The following is a 21,579-nucleotide window of genomic DNA, read 5'->3' as shown; positions in this document are numbered from 1 at the left end:
CCTAGGCTTCAGTCTTAATCTCTGTTCCTTACCTTCTTCCTAAAGAAAATGGGTTTAATAAAAAAGTGCCCGGCTCCCAGGACTATTGTGAGGATTAGAGTCAATATAAGAAAAACACTTGTCCTGAGGTGTGGCTTGCAGCTCACTGCCAATGCATGTTCTATAGGATTATAAGACTAGACGGCCAGGCGTGGTGGCTCATGCCTATAATCCCAGCACTTTGGGAGGTTGAGGTAGGTAGATCACTTGAGGTCAGGAGTTCAAGGCCAGCCTGGGCAACATAGTGAAACCCATCTCTACTAAAAAATACAAAAATTAGCTGGTCGCGGTGGAGCGCGCCTATAGTCCCAGCTACTCAGGAGGCTGAGGTGGGAGAATTGCTTGAACCTGGGAGGTAGAGGATATCCTGCCACTGCACTGCAACCTGGGTGACAGTGAGACCCTGTCTCAAAGAAACAAACACTCAACTGATCTTCCAAAATGCTGACATAGAGAAGACACAGATATATGGCTGTGGTTATGTGGGTACCCAATGTAACTGCTGTGCCCACAGCCTTTCTACCTGAGCATTTTTCCAGGGTGACTGTGTATAGTTGATATAGTTGAAATACATGTTGGAATTTTAGTTGCCTATTAGGGTTGGAAGATGACACTGCAAAAAATTTTTATAGAGAAAGTGTAAGGGCAATGTAAGAAACTTCAAAACTGTTTCCAAAGATATAAGTAAGTTAAATCCATGTGAACAACTCGACCCACCACTTTGCCCAGGCACTCCCTTCCTGTGAGGACTCTCCTTGACCCCGCCTTCCCCAACAAAGGCTCTTCCACTGCCAAACCCCCTGCTGACTTTCCCTCCACTCCCAACCCTGTGCTGCAGTAACTCTCTGAGGCCACCAGGACCTCCTCATGACTGACCCAAGTGCCTATGTCTAGTCCTATTCCACTTCTTTACCTCTGTAGCATGTGATACTCCTGTTTCTTTTCTCATTCGCGAAACCTGCCCCCTTGGACTTTTGTGGGTATTATCCCCTCCTTATTCTTCCTCCTCTGCTCACTCCAGATCTCTCAGTGGAGTGTCCCTTAGTCTCCATCCCACATCATCTTTTACTTTACACATAAAATAGGATAACTCCCAGATGCCTGTCTCTTGCCAGTAATAGAACTTTAGGCCCATATTTCACTACGAGAACATGTGTTAGAGGTGCCATCTACTCAACTAAAATATAACCCACTTAACCTTCTTCTCCCTGTCAAACCTTTCCTCCTCCTTCCTTAGATTAACAGCATCTACCATCCCTGGCGCTCCAGGAGGAACTTCACCTCCACACCAAGGCTTATTTATTAGTTTCACTTCTGAAACATTTCTTGAATTTGTTTCTTCCTATTTCCACTGCCATTTTCCTAATTCTAGCTCTTTTGTATTTTACCTGAGTTTCTGCAATGGCCATTTTAACTCCACTCACTGCACTGTAATGTTTCTAAAACCAAAAATCTGATCACATCAATATACCTGCTTACAAAAATCGAATGCTGGTTGGTTGGCAGGTTCACATCACTGCCCTCCAGGTCTCATCACACAGCTGCTCAGCTGCTGTCCAGGCCTGAGTTCTGCATCAGACTTGGGGCAGGAGCTTCCTTACAGATCTATGTAGTTGTAACTAGAAGAAAGATGGTGGCATTCAAAGCACCGGGTACAAGGAAAGGTGTGTGGTTAAGATAGTTAAGTTTGCTTTAGAACTTGCTGAGGTACCTTTGAGACATTCATGTGGACACAGACCTCTTCTGTAAAACAAGGATAAGTCTATCTCACAGGGCTGCTGAGAAGATCTAATGAGAAAAGTTACCTAATGCACCTACCACAGAACCTCATACATAGTGGCCCCCTTCAAAAATCTTCAAAGGTGCTATAATACTTTCAGAATTAAGTCCAAATTCCTCATGAGGCATTTAATAACCTTCCCAATTTGGCTTTGTCTACCTTTTCCCATTTTTTTTCTCCAAACCCCATGCTCCAGCCTGGCCTTTCTCCCTGTGCCCCCGAGTGATGCAGATTCGAAACCTGCACCTTTAGTACTTCCACAACTCCCAAGTATTTGCTTATTCAATGCATACTTTGCCTGCCTCATTAAGGTCTGGCTCCAGTTCTACCTCTTTGGGGAATTTTTCCCTGTACTTTATTTTTGTTACAGAGTTTTGCTCTCATTGTCCAGGCTGGAATGCAAATGGCATGATTTCAGCTCACTGCAACCTCCGCCTCCCGAGTAGCTGGGATCACATGTGTGTGCCACCATGCCCAGCTGAATTTTGTATTTGTAGTAGAGATGGGGTTTCACCATATGGGTCAGGCTGGTCTTGAACTCCTGACCTCAGGTGATCCACCTGCTTTGGCCTCCCAAAGTGCTGGGATTACAGGTGTGAGCCACTGTACCCAGCCTTCTCCCTGTACTTAACCCACAAAGCTCTCTTTCTCTCTTGTATTCTTACAGCACTTTTCTGTAATATTCATGTGATAGTATCCAACACCGGTTATGAGTTTTCACACGTATAATGTCACACTTCCTAACAAGCCTTATAGACTCCTGTTGTGCATCCTCTCACAGTGGCCAAACACCAAGGCAGTAATAGATCTTCACCAACAAATCTGTCAGTGGGTATATTTTCAATCATGGCATACTGGTTGGGCACAGCCACATACCTTTAAGATTTCTGTGTCTGAAACCATGGTTACTTGTTGCTTTATTTCAGGCCCCACATTTGTGGGGTCTTCTTGTTTAATTTCAGGGTTTGTACACATGAGAGCTTCTAGCTTAAATTCAAAATCTGTTGCTACAGGTAATTTTTGATTGATTTCAGTGTGTGTACACATGGAGTCTTCTTGCTTGGATATAGGATCTGTACATATGGGAAGTTCCTGTTTGGATTCATGGCCTGTACACAAAATTTCTTGCCTAGATTCAGGGTCTGTCCGTATTAAAACTTCTTGCCCAGACTGAGGGCCTGTACACATGGGAACTTCTTGCCTGGGTTCAGAGTCTGTACACATGGGAACTTCTTGCCTGGATTCAGGGCCTGTACACATGGGAACTTCTTGCCTGGATTCGGGGCCTGTACACATGGGAACTTCTTGCCTGGGTTCAGGGTCTGAACACATGGGAACTTCTTGCCTGGATTCAGGGCCTGTACACATGGGAACTTCTTGCCTGGGTTCAGGGTCTGAACACATGTGAACTTCTTGCTTGGATTCAGGGTCTGAACACGTGGGAACTTCTTCCCTGGACTCAGGGTCCGAACTCATGAATATTACTTGTTTGTCCAAAGTTATTACACCTTTGGGTTTTTGGAAAAACCATGGAGATTTCTGTCCTGGTAAAAGATACGATGCCATTCCTTTATAAAAAAGAGCTTTGTTTGGTCCCAGAGGTAATAACTCTTCTAATTTTCTCTCACCTTGATACAAGTGAAGAACTTTCGATATATGGTCTGACACAGCTAATATGATGTTACCTTTTTTGTCAAAGTTCTCTTTTACAGAGGTATAGGATGATAAGCATTTGTACCTAAAGCTTTCAAACATGCCCTCTGGGATGATGTCATTGCCAAGGAGGCAGGCCAGAAGAGGAAGGTCGGCTACACGGAGGCCCAGACTCTCACAGAGCTTCTCTCTGCAGAGCATGACAGTGTCCAGGCTCTCGAGGCAGAGCTCGCTAATTGAAAAGTAGGGACAAGTGTCATAGATTAGGTAATCAGTGTCTTCCCCTAGAATCCCAAGGCATTTATGCTGGAGGCCATAGGAAGCTACTTCATAATCTGCTTCCTGTAAGGAACACAAAGTTTCCTGGCCCAGTGTCTTTAGAGCAAATCGTGTAAACACAGCTAGCCCTGAGGGGATGAAAAACATATTTCTGCCTGGCTGCTCCTTGTGTGACTTGATGTAATGAAAAATCCTGGATATCTCCCTATTGTTCTTGAGCCTTCGTTTCACCCATTCATCTCTCTTATCCTGCTCCACCATGCCATCAAAGAAGAATATCAACTTGATCCCAACCGCCGTAAAAGTTTTAACAAAATCTCGCAAAGCAGAAAAGTATTCTCGCCACTGGCCACCGCAGATCCAAGACTCTGGAGTATACCAGTATCTGAGACAACACATGGCATCAACCACAATGGTAGGGGTACATCCAGGATACTTGCTTCGGTGGTGCTCTGCCAGTTCTTTGAAATTTACTACTGTACATATATGTGGACAGGTACTTCCCACAAATCCTTGCAAACCTCTCACACCCATAACTGAACTCCGGGAAAGGATCTGGAAAGAAAAATAAATTAATCAGTAATTATGGCATTATCATTAGACGTATGGCAGCTTTCAAAGCAAACACAGTAGTTAATATTTACACTCTGTTTCCAAAAACATTCTTGTCTCTGAGGTAACATGATACGCTGGTTAGGAGCCTGAAAAGTTCTCAATTCAAACACATGAGGAACTTTACTGAAGTATAAGTTAATTACTTGAGCTGGGCTTTCACAAGGACAAGAGAGTGTAGCAGTCTTTTAATGTTTTCACTAAGATTATTATTCAAGGTATTTCTTGATAAAATTCAGAAAGAGGTTAAGTTTTCAAAGTAGTAGTATTTCTCACCTAGGGACTCAGAAGTTACTGTCAAAAATCTAAAACATAAATTGAAATACCACATGGATGATTCTCAAGATAATTTTTCTGAGTAAAAGAAGTCAGACAAAAAGAGTACACACTATGACTCGACTTAACATAAAATTCTAGTTCATGAAGCGTTAGGCTAACCCCTAGGGACAGAAAGCAGGTCAGCGGTTGCCTGGGATGGGGACGGACGGTGGAGGGAAGGGTTATCAAGGGTACACTTTTGGGGGTGACAGATACATTCACCACTTAGTGCTCACGGCTTTACAAGTATGTGTGTGTGAAAACTTACCAAACTGTGTGCCGCAAACATGGGTCACATACACCTGAATAAAGGTGTTAAGAAACTCACATAAAATTCACTATGCCTAATGTTGTGGTATCTGAGATAGTGACTGACTGACTTTGCAGAGAAACTGCCCATTTGGAAATTTAAAAACAGATACAAAGTAGTTTACAGTTACAATTTGGAATCTGGAAAAGGTATGAGCACAATATTGTATATGACGTTATAAAAGGCGTTCTTCAAGTAGGCAATGATGGGCGTCAATGGTCAGAAAAACTCCATGCTGACATTCTTTATGATCTATGCTTTTTCCACTACAGTTTTCTTTAAGATTCATGCAGGCTTTATGTCCTTTGATAAAACACAACAAAAAATTCTTAATATGCAAACAGCAACACAAAACCGACGACGCCCCTCCTGGACAGGCTGAAGGCAGCAGGCACCAGGTGACTAAGCGCATGGGTATCTCTCGTGTTCAGGGTATTTCCCAGCTGCCAGGCAGAGGTGAGCACTTTACACAGACATTCTAATGTTTAGGGTGACCCTGACGTGTAAGTATTATCCGCTTTATTCTACAAATGAAGAAACTATAAATTGTCAGGTTGAGAAAAGGCATCCTCATAGGACTATCTTTTAAGAATTTACTGATTTTTTTTTTTAGACCAGGTCTCACTCTGTTGCCTCATCTGGAGTGCAGTGGTGTGATCACAGTTCACTGCAGCCTCAACCTACCAGTTCAAGCTACCCTCTTGTCTCAGCTGCCACCACACCTGGATGATTTTTTTTTTTTAAATTTTAGCAGAGACAAGATCTCACTATATTGTGTTGTCCAGGCTGGTATCAAACTCTCGAACTCAAGTGATCCTCCTACCTCAGCCTCCCAAAGTGCTGAGATTACAGACATGAGCCACTGAGCCCAACCAGAATTTACTGATTTTTAATGGGCTCTAACCCCTAACGGCAGAATTTGAAGGTATCCATTTAATAGCCACATTAATGGGATTTTCATTAATTGCATAATGAAAATATGCAAAAATTGGGTGAACATAAATAACACACATTTTATGTTGACATTTAGAAAAGTCTTGCTCACTTTGGGAGGCCGAGATGGGCGGATCACGAGGTCAGGAGATCGAGACCATCCTCGCTAACATGGTGAAACCCCGTCTCTACTAAAAAATACAAAAAACTAGCCGGACGAGGTGGCGGGCGCCTGTAGTCCCAGCTACTCGGGAGGCTGAGGCAGGAGAATGGCGTAAACCCGGGAGGTGGAGCTTGCAGTAAGCTGAGATCTGGCCACTGCACTCCAGCCTGGGCGAGAGAGCTAGACTCCATCTCAAAAAAAAAAAAAAAAAAAAAGAAAAGTCTTGCTTATAAAGTTATTAAATATAATGGGATACATTCATACATCTACACCAAAATCACTACAGTGTTGTGATTTGTAAAGAGTTTATCTTGGAAACACAGCCAAGGTATTTGAGTTTTTGAAGTGGAAAGTGGGCTTCATATGTGATTATGTCAACTGTAAGGAGGTTCTACGGGATGGACCCCATGTACAGGAAGGTTACACTCTTATTTCTGAAAAAGGGTATTCTTTTTCATTTGTTATTCCAACAGAGTAGACAGGGGACAGGCATTGGAAAGGAAATACAAGAATACAAAGAAGATTGGTCAAAATGGATTTTAAAAGAAGGCTTAGATTTCATCAGCTCTAGACGACTGCTGTATGCCTGGCTTTAATTTAAACAGGGCTTGCATGGTTTGCGGCTGATGAGCTGGCTACAGATAAGCCTCACAAATCTCGAGTGTGACTTGATTTCTATGCTGTGAGGGAAGGCCCCACTTCTCTCACCAAGCTCTGTGCTGGCTGCTGCGGGCCCAGGAGAGGCCCTGGACAGCAAAAAGGAAAAAAAAGGAACAGCATTTGAATACAGTCAAAGCAGAGGACTGAATCTGACTGCGAGCCAGGTCCTAGGGTTCACTGCACGCCCACTGTGGTCAGAAGCCAGCAGCCAGGGGGGCTCTTGGGCCAGGCAGTTCCCAGAGTTGTGGGTTGGACTGCTCAAGACACATAGGACCAATTTCTCACAGTTTAAATCATGAGTTCGAGTGTGACACTACAATATGCTCTTCTACAGTATTCACCAAGAAAAAGTGGGATAGTAAAGGTTTTGGGAACTTGTGATATTAGAGGATGCCTTCCAGTATTTCAGTATCTTCAAAGTGCTATAATACTCACAACATCCATTAATCAATGCAATTAGTGACGTAGTGAATAAAATGTATAAAAAGGTACGGAAAATTCCATGGACATGTCTCTAAATTTTTTCTTTTTTAAGCCTTTCATTGCTAAGACTATATACGGAGGCTTTTCATTCTCTGAAGGTGGTTATTATAGGATGACTGGGGAAAATAATATGTGTATACAAAAGTCATTCTATCTGCAAATTATATAAGGAATTTTCATTATCTAGGTAATCATTGTTTAGAAAGAAAACAGAAGTTATTTCTCATTAGGGAGGAGTCTAACTGCCCTAAATACGGCCTGGGACCCTTTGGGGATCACTCCCTTTAAGGTGGGCCTCACCATCCTGTCTTATCCCAGCACCTGGCACAACATCTGCATGGGACAGGCCCAGTATTTGAATGAATAAATGAATTAATCCAAGGACAGTATATAAAGAGAAATCAGGAATCAGTAAGTTACAGACTTCAATTATCGCCAAAGAAGCAGTGCAAAGTAGAATCACTGCCCTCAAGCAGCTTACAAAGGGTTTGGGAAACAAAGCATCAGCAGGAAATCCTAGTAAGGAGCTGCAGCAGGCGTAAGGTACAGCTGGAGGCTGCCTCGTTCCTGGGGCTGGCTCATTCTCCTGACAGCCAGACCAGTTCCAGGGTATTGGGTTACCAGTAAATGGGGAAGTGGAAAGTGGAAAGAGAAGTCCAGAAGCTCCTTTACTATAATCTTTCAACTTACAGACACTTGAGGTTAAGAGCAATGTGCTCAGCATAAATGAAATTGCCTGACATTGATGGACACACACACAGTGAGGACGACTCGTCTGGCGTCACTCTGGACACAGGGATGAGGGACTTATGGACAGCCCAAGGGCAACTCCCCATATAGACAGCAGCCTCTGCAGGACAACCAATACCCGGCTGCTATAGCCACCTTAACACACTCCCAGCATCTAAGCCATGTCAAAGCATGACTGTCGAAAGCTAGAAGTGTAACTCAGGCAAGTAGTAATGAGCAAGGGCACTTAAGAGACAGCGAAGCTGGATCAGAGCACTAGAGGAGCTCAGGCTCACACAGTGCATCACCAAAGGCACACTGGAATAAGCAAGGTAAGCTGGAGAAAATAAAACCGTAATCTTTGCACAGAAATAATTCACATCTCGAATCTACAAACTAGCACATAACCCCACAATGTCTGTACTCTAATGGAGAGTAAGCAGCAAAGTCAAACAGAGGTAAATCTGTTAGAAAATTAAATAATCTTGGGTTAGTCTGAAACAACAGCCCAGTATGACAATATAAAACACGAAGTCTTTTTTTCTTGTTTTGTTTCCAAGTACAAAGTAATTTTTCTTTCAATGGTAACTTCTGGCTAAGCCTGGGTCCAGGCTCTCCCAGTGATGTCCCCCCATGGCTTGTTGTGGAACATCTGAGGTCTGTTGTTTCTTCTCTCCTCTCCTCCCCTGCCTAAAAAGTGAAACTCATAGGGACGTCTTGAACACCAGTTGGGTGAGAACAGGCACCAAAAACCCCAGGAGATTAATAGTTATCCCTCGCCAGCACACAGGACAGCATCTGCTGAAGGTTTATAATTTATGAATGCACAAACAACCAGGTGAATAAATAAGGGTGGGTGCCAGTTAAGTTGGTCTTGATGCTTCAGAGGATCTCCATACAGGGATCATTAAACTGCTGAGCTTTGCAAGAATTTCCAACCACTGATAAAGACTCTCACCTTCACCACACTTTTGCTAGGGCCTTGAGCCCTCTTCTCTACCAGGCCTCAATCTGGGGCTTTTAGCAAGAATCCTGCTCAGTTTAGAGAGAACCCACCTTTGATATCTGGCCACCCTGGCCTGCCTTCAGCAAGAATTTCCTTGTCCCCGATGTCTTCCCTCAGAAATGCCCACCCCTCACCCTCACTCTGCTCGTTGGCTGTAAATCCCCAGCTGTCCTCACCGTGTTCAGAGTGGAGCCAGATCTCTCTCCTTCACTGCAACAGTCTTGAGTAAAATCTTCCTACTGTTTGAACAAAGGTCAGAATTTCAACATCGGCATCTCAAAGAAAGCCTATAGCTATTATGTACTTTAAAATTTCTAGGAATAGATGTGTAGACTCAGGGTGCCCTGGAGGATATCTCAGAACAGTCAGGCCATGACCACTGGTGCCAGCTGATGTCACAGGGGAAGTGGGAGAATGATGGGTAGAGTTTTGTTGATAAAAGGAAAAGTTCCAGAATAAAATGCAACAGTCCAGATTCTAACTGCCACTTAGCAACAGTGAAATTGTGGTACAATTTTATTTATAAATTTGTTCATCAAACATGTTTATCAATTGCCTAAAGCTTAGTAAAATCTGTCCAACATGTCAAAATTCTTAAATTATCACAAATTTTAAAACAAAGACATAAATTTTAGTAAGGTTTTATTGTATTTATAATTTTTATAAGCTAGATTACTTTTTAATATTGGGAAATATATTAGTTTGTAAAAAAAAGATCAAAAAATGAACCATTTGCAGAAAATTCAGAGAAAACACAAGAAAAAATTTTTAAACATTTTACATATTTCAGCCTTTTTCTACTATTCACTGCTTCTAAAAACTGAGATTATACTTTTATAATCTGTTTTTGTGTCCAATTTATTATACATTCCCAACTCATAATGTTTCTATTCTCCCACAGTGTCATGTATAACAGATGTACAACATGGACGTGAGTTCTCTAACTCCGCTGGAGAACACCTGGATTATTTCCAACTTTGCACGCCATAACTAAGAATGTGAAACGCATCCTTGCATATAAATCTTAGAGATCTCTTCCTTAGTATCTCAGACAGGAAGCTGCTGACTCACGGCATAGGCACACATTGGCAGTTTTTCTCCAGAAGCATTGTATCAAGAATAGACCCACTTGTAACTCATGAATATTCAGCTCTCTTCAACAATATCAGGTAATTTTATTTGAAAATAAATTAGGTTTACTCATTCAGCAAGCACCTTTATGTCAGACATTGGAGTAGTCACTGAGCTATGAACAAGACAGATAAGGTCCCTGCCCTCCAGCAGTCAACAGTCTCTTGGACACAAGTGTAGGACTGAGAAGGTAAGAGTGTTGGGGAATTTTCAGCAGAAAAAGCTAACCTCGTTTAGGACTCTAAGACAATCCCTTGAGGAGAGGGTAAAGGGAAGGCCTGAAGACAGGCAGGTGTGGCCAGAGGAAGGCATGAGCAACATGGAGGAAATATTTTAAAGGTCTATAAGGTATCTTTTTTCAAATTATTAGGTGCTTAAAACATCTGCTCTATTAAGTAGTTTAATGTAACTTGCAACTGTATTTATAAATTTGTTCATCAAGTGTAGCAATGGAAAAAAAAAAAAAAAACAACGCCACCTTCAGTATGTCTAGAACCTATTTTAGGGAAAGATGAAGAGATGAGATACTGCTGGAGGAGTTGAGGCCAGGTGAGTGAAAGGCCTAGCAAACCTTGCTAAAATGTCTACGCTTCATCCGAAGGGAAATGATATGTCACTAAGGACTCAAGCAAGTGCATTTCAGAAACACTGCTCTGCCTATGTTCCGGGGATGGGTGGAGGCAGGCAAGACTGGAGTCAGATGGTCCATCGTGAACCAGGTGCTATGGCTATTCAGCATCCACTCTCCCTCCCTATTCTGGGAGAATCCCAAGGCTAGAGGGATGCAGGGCCACTTCCTATCACAGAAGAAAAAGAAGGGCAGAGAGACCCTCTTCTATCCCCCCACAGACACACTAAGAACATGAGATCTAAACTCAACCACATTCCCACATTCACTCATAAATACTCATTCAGGATTTACTGTGCTCCAAGGCCTGTGTTAGGAGCCGTGGATACAGCAATGAATAAGACAAGATTCCCAGCTAAGACCATGAATCCTGAGGAAGGAGGCAAGCAAAGACTCGGAGTCCTCTAAGCAGCAGAGAGTTTTGGGTGGGGGCTGTAACACACCTATCAAAATGTACCTAACTGGTAACTGTGTGTAGTCTACTCCAAAAGTCCCATGGCAGCCCCTCTAGTCCCACTGGCCCAGATTAGAGCACATTATCAGTTTTGTGCAGCCTCTTAAGTCAAAGACACATTCTAGCAGCAAAGAAGAAGGCAGGAGTCACTTTGGGGAGGCAGCAAACTTTGTGTCAGATGAAATCACCTGCCTGAGGCCACAAGCAGTAATTAACAAGGAGGCCAGGATTTGAATCCACCTGACTCCACAGCCCAGCTGCCTTTCACTAGGCCGCAACCCTCACTTAGCACTGCTGTAGGTTAGTGATCTGGTCATTGCTGTGTGCTGCCAGTGGGGCAAAGGCCTCACCACAGAGCCACCCTGTGGGATGTGTCCTTACCCGAGATCTCTCCTTCCCACGTTATTCCCAGTCATTAGCCTATCGGTAGGTCCTGAGAGGAGGATAGGGAATTAAGAAGACTCTCTGGCTTCTCCCAGCAACCCAGAACTCTGGTGCCCTTGGCCTTTCCTACACACTGCGCTCTACAAAACCCCTTGGGAGGCTCTTGCAGCATAAACAACTTACTCAGAAGACACTTATTTAGGCTCTTATTATCATCTACGGACGACTTTTCGAATCAGTTCTAACAATTAGCTCCTAAACCCATAATAGAGAAAAATACAGAAACTTTGGGCAGGAAAACTGACAGCAGTTAGAAGTGCTAACAGCTGACTCAATGAAATAGGACAGAAAACTTTAAAAACTGGAAAGATGCAAAAACCCCCACAGGAAATAGCTGTATATGCCTCAATAAACCTAACAACATTACTGTTCACATCACAACATAACAAATTATATTTAAAATGGTCACTTGAGATCATTGAGGAAAGTTTACATCACATTCAGCACATTCCATTTAAGAACACAGGAAATAATACACTTTAGGAAGATTCCCAACCTAAACGGGATATTTTGGTGCTTAATGGGCAAAAACCTAATCTAGCCAGAAAACCCCTCTGCTATTCAGAAAGTTAATATCCTTTGGTCATAATTAGCCATGGTTTTATTGTAAATGACTTTATAATAATTTGCACAAATCCAAATTAAATTAATTCTTTGTACTAAAGTCCTAATAGGAACACTGTCAACACTGCCCACTTTTATAGAACCTAGTGTGTAGATACATATGGATGTGCACAGATAGGTATTAACATGTGGAAACACCGAAGGATATAATTTACTCCATCTTACATTAAATGTTATATAATAAGAGCTGACTAAAATAGATTCCTCTTTATCATTTGTTTGTACGGAAAACAGTACTCAGAAGCTGGCTTTTTTGGTTAAGGGAGGCCCTGATTTACTGTACAGCTGAAGACAAATCATTTAACCTCTTTGTACATCACTGATTTCCTCATTTGTAAAAATAAGATAATTATTTACTTCTCAGGGAGATTTAAAACTACTACTAAAAAATTCCTTAGAAATACCTTATCTTTGCATAAATAATTTAAACTTTAAACATGTTTTAAATCTGAAGATTTTCCAACAGAACACAAATTAAAATTATTTATACTCATTATAAAGCTCTATAAAACTAACTGGTGGCATTTTCAAAGTAATAAATCAAAAGTCGCAATAAATTCCTGTGTGAATTCACATAGTGTATAACTGTAGTTTCCATGGAGTTAAGAGTTGCTTTTATGATTTCCATTAAGCAGACTATCCTTCTTAGCATCAACCTTTTCTTAAAGGGGGTGGCAACTCAGCAGTGAAATAAATCTAACAATACAGGCATTTAAGCTTGCAACAAAGAAGTTACAAAGATCCTGTCCAACATGCTGAGTTACTAAGCTCTGACATCTCCCTCCGAACATTACAGCTAAATAAAGTCAGGTTATGGCAGGAACTTGATCAGTTCCATTCATTCACATTTTTTCCTCCATGCCTAAATAAAAAGCACACACCAGAAGAGGAAGAAGTAGGAGGTAGGGAAGGGAAGGGGTGTGAAGGACAAAAATGCAAATCTCAAGGAAGGATATGACAAATAGCCAGTTTTGCAGGGATCTAAGTTGTAAAAGACTTGAAACATATCATTTGGGAACCCTCTTTTCAGAAAAGCATACAAATTATAAACAGAAGATCTCTGAGGTCCCAGTGCCTAGGTAAGGGCCCATGCAAGTGACAGACCCAGAAACCTGAACCATTAGCTTTACAGTAAATCTGCCCCATAAATGGTATCCAGATTCAGGATCATGGATGGGGGAGAATCTCAAAATGCTAAAAACTATGTTACCCCAGATGTCACCTACCGTAGTTTTCTCAGTGGGCCACAGGTGGTCAGAGATTTCAGTATGTCTGGAAGATTAGGTGGTTAGAAACTAAGTAAAAAAACTGGAAGGTCAAGGTAGTCACAAAACGGGGTGTGTGTGGGCGTGTGCGTGCGTGTGAAGATGAGCGGTGAGGACCCTGACCCAGCAATGGTGTTGGTGCTTTTCAAGAATACAACTGGTAAGAAGGCTCAATTAGAGTTCCAAAACAAAAGGAATGGCAAAGTCAGGGGGAAAATCCACTAATGACGGAGCTGGGAGATGGCAGAAATGGGATGAAGAAGGTATCAGAACACAGACTGTGAAGGCTGTAGTGGTGACAGAGGGTGGCTCCTAACAGTAAAGTCCAAAGATGGGCAGGTCAAAGAGCCTATGTGAAGGGGAGGTCAGAGAAAGGTCAAAAACAAAAGCATGACACTAGACATGGGGGAACTTGGGAGTACAGCTGTGGATAAGATGCTCTCACATATTCAGGAGATGGAGGTTAGGACCCTGCTGCTCCAGATATGGTCCCCATTCTAGGCTTTTCCCTCTCCATACTTCTCCACTCAAGGACCCAGGCCATGAGAAAGTCCACCCTCTCACTTCTTTACCTCCAGGTTCTCTCCACTACCACTTCGGGATTTCCAGTCCCGAACGACTACAAAAGCCTTTTGTCTGTCCACAGTCACCCTCATCCCCACCCCTGTATCTGCCAGACTGAATCTCTTTAACGCTAATATCTGATCACATCACTTCCTTGCCCCACATGCTCTTTAGCTTCCTTCCTGCCATTCCCCATCCCTAACCAACATTTCTTGTCTCACAAATGCTCAACTCCTAGTTCCCAGAATATGTCAGACTGTCTGAAACCATCATGTCTTAAACATTTATGTTCTTACTGCCAGGAATAGGCTCTCAACTCTCGTTCACCTCCCAACTCCTGCTTACTCAAAACTCTGCTCAAATCCCACCTTTATGGAAATTTCCTTGACCCTCTGGGCAAATCACCCTCTAAGGTACCCTTTTCTTTCTGCATCGTAGGATCTGCTTGACGCTCAGTGTTGTCCCACGGGTCTGTAAACTCCTTGCTGGCAGGGAACTCTGTCTTTCTGTCGTTCCCCAAGGAGCTGGGGCCCTGACTCAGGGATATGCAAGAAAAGTGAAAAGATAAGAGGATGCCTCTCTCTTCTAAGGAAGACCACAGAAGTCGTGCAGCTATGAAGGATAACAGATCTACCCAGAAATGACACACAGGAGCCAAACGCACATCTTAAGGGAGAGAGTCGAGGTCACAGGTGACCTCAAGATGGGGCAGGCAAGGCGAGCAGCTGCGGGTCGCGAGGTCGGGGAGCACGGGACGACGCGGACCAGGGCCCAGCAGGAGGGTCCTGCGCAGGGGCAGGGATGACTACAGGCCCGGCAGCGGGGAAGCGAGGATCCCATGATGTCGCAGCCGCGGTGACTAGGGCAGAAACACGGCCAGGACGGCATTCGGGACCGGGCAGAGGCCGAGAGGCTGACGCGCACAAGGGTCGGACGCGGGTAAAGGACGGTCACGCAGGCCGGAAGCGGCCCGGACGGCGCGCGGGTGCCCTCGGGCCCGGCCCTACCTAGAGATGCGCCAACACCAGCCGCAACGCGCCCGCTGCGCCCTAGGCCCAGCCGCCTCAGCCACCGCAACCGCCACAGCCGCCTAGTTCACTTCCGCTTCCGCTCAAGGCGCTTCCGCTCGGGACTTTGCCCGGTTCGCAGGGGCGGGGTCTGTGTGGCCGTTGCGAGAGTGAGGCGCGCAGGCGTCGTGGGTGGGGCGGGGGAGAGAGACGCGCAGGCGCAGGGAGCAGGGGCACGGTGCGCAGGCGCCGGCGGAGTGGGACGCCGCGGCCTGTTGCCACAGCAACTGCGCAGGTCCTGGTCGACCTCGGGTAGTCAGGTAGCTGCCCGCTGGCGTCGGGCGGGTGCAGCCCTTGAACGTCTTTGTTCATACACTGTCCTGCGGCCGGGATTGTGTCTTGATGCTGCATGCCGGTCTTTGTCCTGCCACAGGCACGGAGGACCGGCGGCTCCCAGGGCCTCAGGCCGCAGTTGTGCTATCGCGGCCGGGAGACTCTTCTGGGCCGGAAACGGGGACGGCGCGGGGGCTCCTGCCCTGGGGACCCGCCGCGCGCCTCCCCGCCCCGCTTGGAAAGGGAGCGGGGACGTCCCGGCGTGCGACTCTCGTCTCCCTATCGGGACGACCCGGCCCCAGTCAGCGCTGAGCACTTCTTGGCCGGGTGGTCTGACCGCCACCGTTGTCGCTCTCAACTACTCTTCAGCTGAAAGTCGTTTCGGGCAGGTTTGCTAGTCTGGAATTGGGTGGGAGAGAATTCCAGGGAGAGGAAAGGCTGAGGCAATAGCAATGAGGGAGCAGGATGCTTCAGAGGAATTCCAGTGGCTGCTGTGGATACATGGTGGCGGGGACAAGTGCCACCTAATCGTTCAGGTCCCTGTCGTCACGTTCAGGAGTTTGGACTCTGCAGTCCACAATCACAGCCTTAGTTCTGCAGCTCTTCTAAGATAGCGAAACTCACCTTCAGGACATGCTCCCTTGGGCTAGGAGATAAGGTGGGCTCCGGGTGATGCGCAAGTCCACCCCTCTGGCTGCAGTTCCACCTTTTTCTCTGCAACCAAGCAAACATTTTGGCAGCCAGGTGTGAGTGACGACCTTGAAACTAGTCTGATTTATTTTTCTGAAAAGTAAGTTATTGACTAATGTCAATTTTTAATAATATCACCTTATTTAGGATGTATCTCCAAACCTATCCTTACACACAGTATGTCTCGGCAAGGCAGCTATAAGCCCTGGTGAGCTAATGGGTCTTCCATCAGGGAAGTGAAATGGTCAAATACTGTTCTAGGAAAAATGTTCTGTTGATTTTCTTCAGAATCTCTGGCAAAGCACTTGATCAAGTACTCAGAAAACATTACCAAATGGAAGTGGCACCAGGTCTGCATTAAAGTATTTGGGAAGGAATCTCCATTCAGGCTTACTTTCCTGATGGGCCTTTCTTTAAGTAAAATCAACAGATGGTGTTCAGCACCTACTGCTGATTAGTGCTGTGGGCTGACACCAAGAAGTATGTGAAATGACCTGTAGTCTTAAGGAGTACTCATCGGGGTTGGGGACATAAACTAACATACTTTAAATACCAGGCAACAAGTGAAACATATTGTAAGGAATAAGGGTTGTAATGTTTCTGTCCCCCCCCCAACATTCATAGGTTGAAATTAATCGGAGCATGATGATCTTTGGAGGTGGGGCCTTTGGGAGGTGAATAAATCATGAGGGTGGAGCCTCATGAATGGGAATAGTGCCATAATGAGGCCACAGAGCTCTCTTGCCCACTTTCCACCATGTGAGGATACAATGAGAAAATGGCCTGCAACCCAGAAGAGAGGCCTCACCAGAACCTAACTATGGTGGTGTCTGATCTGAGACCTCAGCGCCTCCAGAGCTATGAGAAATGAATTTGCAATGAATTTGTACCACCCAGTCTAAGGTACTTTGCTGTAGCAGTCTGGACAGTCTAAGACAGGGATGAAAAAGCTTCAAGGAGCAAATGTAGGAACTGAGCCTGGAAGAAGGGGTAGGATCTGACAAAGGGTTAGAAGAGGAAGGATTCCAAGCAGAAGGAGCAAACCTAGGAAAGAGACTGAGGGAAAAATTCAGGAGACTAAACTCTCATGTGCAGGAGGTTCATGCTGAGGGGAGCAGGAAGTGGAGCTGGACTGGGGAGGCCTTGAAAGGCAGGCAGAGCAGGGAGCCCCAGCAGGTGACAGTGCTCATTGGCCTTACAGACGGATTTGATGGTATCACTCATGATGGAACAAAAACAAAAAAGACACAAATGTGACATCTGAAAAACAGGAAAGAGAAAGATAATAGAGAAAATGAAGAGAAGAAAATCTTCCCAGGTCTAGAAGATATATTCTCATATGGAAAGGGCCCAGTAGGACCCAGCACAGCAAACCTAGAAAGACCAACACCAAGGCACATTGCCACAGCACTCAGAACACCAGGGATAAAGAAGAGATCTCCAGAGTTTCCCGAAGGAAAAATGAAAAGGTCACATTTAGAGGACTGGAAATCAGAATGGCATAGAAATACTCCACAGAATCCCAGGAAGCTGAAATACAATGGGGCATTAACTTCAACATTCTGAAGAAAATAATTCTAAAATAGAATTCAACTCTCATTATATTAGCTGTTTGTGGGTAGGATATAGATATTTTCAGATATCTTTTTCTCAGAAAGCTACTGGAGGATATTCTTCTCTGAAATTAAGAAATAAGTCAGGAAAGAGGATAATATTTGGGACCTAGAAAACGGGAAGTCCCAGCTTAGGAGAGAGGAGGTGGGAAGTACTAGGACAGAAGCTAGGACTTATACAATAGGGGATAGAGGCCTCTAGGAGAGATGTCTCCAGAAGGAGGTGAATCACATGGAATGCCTGATATGGATGAATATCTTAAAAGGGGATCTTCAGAATTTGATGGTAAGTAATAGCTAGATAGGAAAGTGAATAAGGAAATAAATGAGGCCATTATTGAGTCTAGTGAGAACAATAAACAAAAAAGGATATAGCATATGTCTTGGCTGTGAATAAATATGTAATTATAACAAGATAATTACTGAATGGGAGTTTAACCCAAAGGGGTGTTATAATTATTTTTGAAAAAAGGGAGGAGACCTTATATGTGTTTATATAAATGTGCGCGTGTCTAGGAAGTGAGGGTGGGAGAGTTAAATCCTTGTCTTCTAGAGTTAGGAAGTCCATAGACTATACACACAACTGAAAAGTAAGGACAGAACATTAAATACACATTCTTAGAAAATATGAGCATAAGGCCGGGCACAGTGGCTCATGCCCATAATCCCAGCTCTTTGGGAGGCCAAAGTGAGAGGACTGTGTGAGCACAGGAGTTGGAGACCAACCTGGGAAACACAGTGAGACCTTGTCTCTACAGAACATTTTTAAAAATTGGCCAGGTGTGGCATGCACCTGTAGTCCCAGCTACTTGGGAGGCTGAGGTGGGAGGATCATATGAGCCCCAGAATTTGAGGCTGCAGTGAGCTGGGATTGTGCCACTGCACTCCAGCCTGGGCGACAGAGTAAGACCCTGTCTCACAAAAAAAAAAAAAAAGAAGAAGGAATTGGGAGTGGGAATGTGTGGTGTGGGCAACCACTATTTTTGTTACAAATCTAGAAATACCATTTGAATTTTAAAATTATTAATATTTGATATAAGGAAAAAGTTTTAAGTTTAAAAAAGTTATTCACTAGTACAAGTGGTACTAAGGGGCATGACTGTCACTCAAATTCTAATCTGTCTAAATTCTCAAGCTTTAAAAAATTGTTATGACTACAGTACACTACAATGAAGGGAAGGAAAAGTCAAGGATTACTTCAAGGTCTCTTTCCTGGGAGACTAGAAGAAAAGTTGCATGCAGAAATCAGTGTAAGAGCAGCAAGAAGAATTACATAGGATTATCCACATCCTGCTTCACCTCCTGCTGCATAGCTCAGTAAAGCACTTCCCTGTGCTCTGCTGTGCACAGCCAGTTTATCAGTGTGGGAAAAAATCTAAAAATGAGATGGAGGTTTACATAAAAGAGAAACATAGGAAAAGAAAGGGGAATAAAAAAGAAACTAGAGCGAAGTTGGGGGTTAATGCAGAGGAAAAAGCTAAAGTGAGAGACATCACATCAGCTGTGAGAGAGAAACCCAGAAAATGAATGGCAGGGGCATCTGGGATAGGTTTCTCTTGGTAACAAGTTGACCCTTTAAATAGACTGCAAGATGTATTTGCAGTTTTAATTTTATTTGGATGCTGAACTAAATTTCTGAGTATAACAACCACATGAGCTCAAGATTTTATTTGGGTAATGATATGGTTTCACTGTGTCCCCACCCAAATCTCATCTTGAACTGTAGTTCTTATAATCTCCACATGTCATGGGAGGGACCTGGTGGGAGGTAATTGAATCATGGGGGCGGTTACCTCCATGCTGTTCTCTTCATAGTGGTTGAGTTCTCATGAGACCTGATGGTTTTATAAGGGACTTTTCCCCTGCGTCACTCTGCATTTCTCCTTGCTGCTGCCAAGTGAAGAAGGACATGCTTGCTTCCCCTTCCAGCATGATTGTAAGTTTCCTGAGGCCTCCCTAACCATGCTGAACTGTGAGTCAATTAAACCTCTTTCCTTTATAAATCACTCAGTCTCAGGTTTGTCTTTATTAGCAGTGTGAGAATGGACTAATACGCGAATTGGTACCACGTAGTGAGGTGCTGCTGTAAAGATACCTAAAAATGTGGAAGTGACTTTAGAATGGGGTAACAGGCAGAGGTTGGAACAGTTGGAAGGACTCAGAAGAAGATAGGAAAATGTGAGAAAGTTTGGAACTTCCTAGAGACTTGGAGGGCTCAGAAGATAGGAAGATGTGGGAAAGTTCGGAACCTCTTAGAGACTTGTTGAATTGCTTTGACCAAAATGCTGTTAGTGATATAGACAATGAAGTCCAGGCTGAGAAGGTCTTAGATGGAGATGAGGAACTTGTTGGGAACTGACGTAAAGGTCACTCTTGTGCTTTAGCAAAGAGAATGGCAGCATTTTGCCCTTGCCTTAGAGATCTGTGGAACTTTGCATTTGAGAGTGATGATTTAGGGTATCTGGTGAAAGAAATTTCTAGGCAGCAAAACATTCAAGAGGAAGCAGAGCACAAAAGTTTGAAAAATTTGCAGGCTGGCAATGCAATATAAAAGAAAAACCCATTTTCTGGGGAGAAATTACAGTTGACAACAGAAATTTGCATAAGCAACGAGGAGAAGAATGTTAATCACTAAAACAGTGGGGAAAATGTCTCCAGGGTATGTCAGAGACCTTCATGGCAGCCCCTCCCATCACAGGGCTAGAGGCCTAGCAGGGAAAAATGGTTTCCTGGGCAAGGCCCAAGGCCCCCCTTTCTGTGTGCAGCCTAGGGACTTGGTGCCCTGCATCCCTGCTGCTCTAGCCATGGCTACAGTGGGACAATGTACAGATCATGCTGTGACTTTAGAGGGTGCAAGTGCCAAGCCTTGGCAGATTCCATGTATTGATCCTGCCAGTATGCAGAAGACAAGAACCTCCCCCTAGGTTTCAGAGGATGTATGGAAACGCCAGGATGTCCAGGCAGAGGTCTGCTGCAGGGGCAGAGCCCTCATGGAGAATCTTTGCTAGGGCAGTGCAGAAAGGAAATGTGGCGTCATATCCCCCACACAGAGTCCCCACTGGCACACCACCTAATGGAGCTGTGAGAAAAGGGCCGCCATCCTCCAGACCCTGGAATGGTAGATCCACCAACAACTTGCAAAGTGCATCTGGAAAAGCCACAGACACACTATGCCAGCCCGTGAAAGTGGCCAGGAGGGGGTGTTTTACTCCATAAACCCACAGAGGTGGAGCTGCCCAAGGCGTGGGAGCCCACTTCTCGCATCAGTGTGATGTGGATATGAAACATGGAGTTAAAGGAGATCATTTTAGAACTTTAAGGTTTAATGACTGCCCTATTGGATTTTGGACTCGTATGGGGCCTATGGTCCCTTTGTTTTGGCCAATGTCTCCTATTTGGAACGGGAGTATTTACCCAATATCTGTGTCCCCATTGTATCTAGGAAGTAACTAACTTGCTAGTGATTTTGTAGGCTTATAGGTGGAAGGGACTTGTTTCAGATGACACTTTGAACTTGGACTTTTGAGCTAATGCTGGAATGAGTTAAGACTTTGGGGGACCGTTGGGCAGGCATGATTGTGTTTTGAAATGTGAGGACATGAGATTTGGGAGGGACCAGGAGTGGAATTATATGGTTTGACTGTATTCCCATCCAAATCTCATCTTGAACTGTAGTTTCCATAATCCCCACATGTTGTGGGAGGAAATTTCTGGGAGGTAATTGAATCATAGGGGCAGATACCCTCATGCTGTTTTTGTAGTAGTGAGTTCTCATGAGACCTGATGGTTTTATAAGGGGATTTTCCCCGCCTTCACTCTGCACTTCTCCTTGCTGCTGCCAGGATGTGTTTGCTTCCCCTT

At 44.3% G+C, this 21,579-nt stretch overlaps 1 protein-coding gene across 6 annotated transcripts in view; it reads right to left on the bottom strand.

Moving 5' to 3' along the window:
• Positions 1 to 15,204, bottom strand: part of FAM120B (family with sequence similarity 120 member B) — a 92,667-nt gene extending 77,463 nt beyond the window's left edge. For 3 of the 6 annotated variants that reach the window (XM_038001241.2, XM_038001245.2, XM_038001246.2), the window contains exons 1-2: positions 15,083 to 15,204; positions 2,696 to 4,306 (exon numbers count right to left, since the gene is read on the bottom strand). In XM_038001241.2, the coding sequence (XP_037857169.1) occupies positions 2,696 to 4,285 (1,590 nt within the window). In that variant the 5' untranslated portion in view covers positions 4,286 to 4,306; positions 15,083 to 15,204. Of the gene's footprint in view, positions 1 to 2,695; positions 4,307 to 9,141; positions 9,205 to 15,082 lie in introns of all 6 variants that reach the window. The other 3 variants (XM_038001242.2, XM_073022241.1, XM_008007902.3) reach the window with 3 other exon arrangements.
• Between the last annotated feature and the right edge of the window lie 6,375 nt (positions 15,205 to 21,579).

The sequence above is a fragment of the Chlorocebus sabaeus genome, chromosome 13 (assembly GCF_047675955.1).
Source record: "Chlorocebus sabaeus isolate Y175 chromosome 13, mChlSab1.0.hap1, whole genome shotgun sequence".
In the NCBI taxonomy this organism is placed as follows: domain Eukaryota; kingdom Metazoa; phylum Chordata; class Mammalia; order Primates; family Cercopithecidae; genus Chlorocebus; species Chlorocebus sabaeus.
The sequence above is the reverse complement of the archived record's forward strand: the minus strand, read 5'-3'. Positions and strand labels throughout refer to the sequence as shown.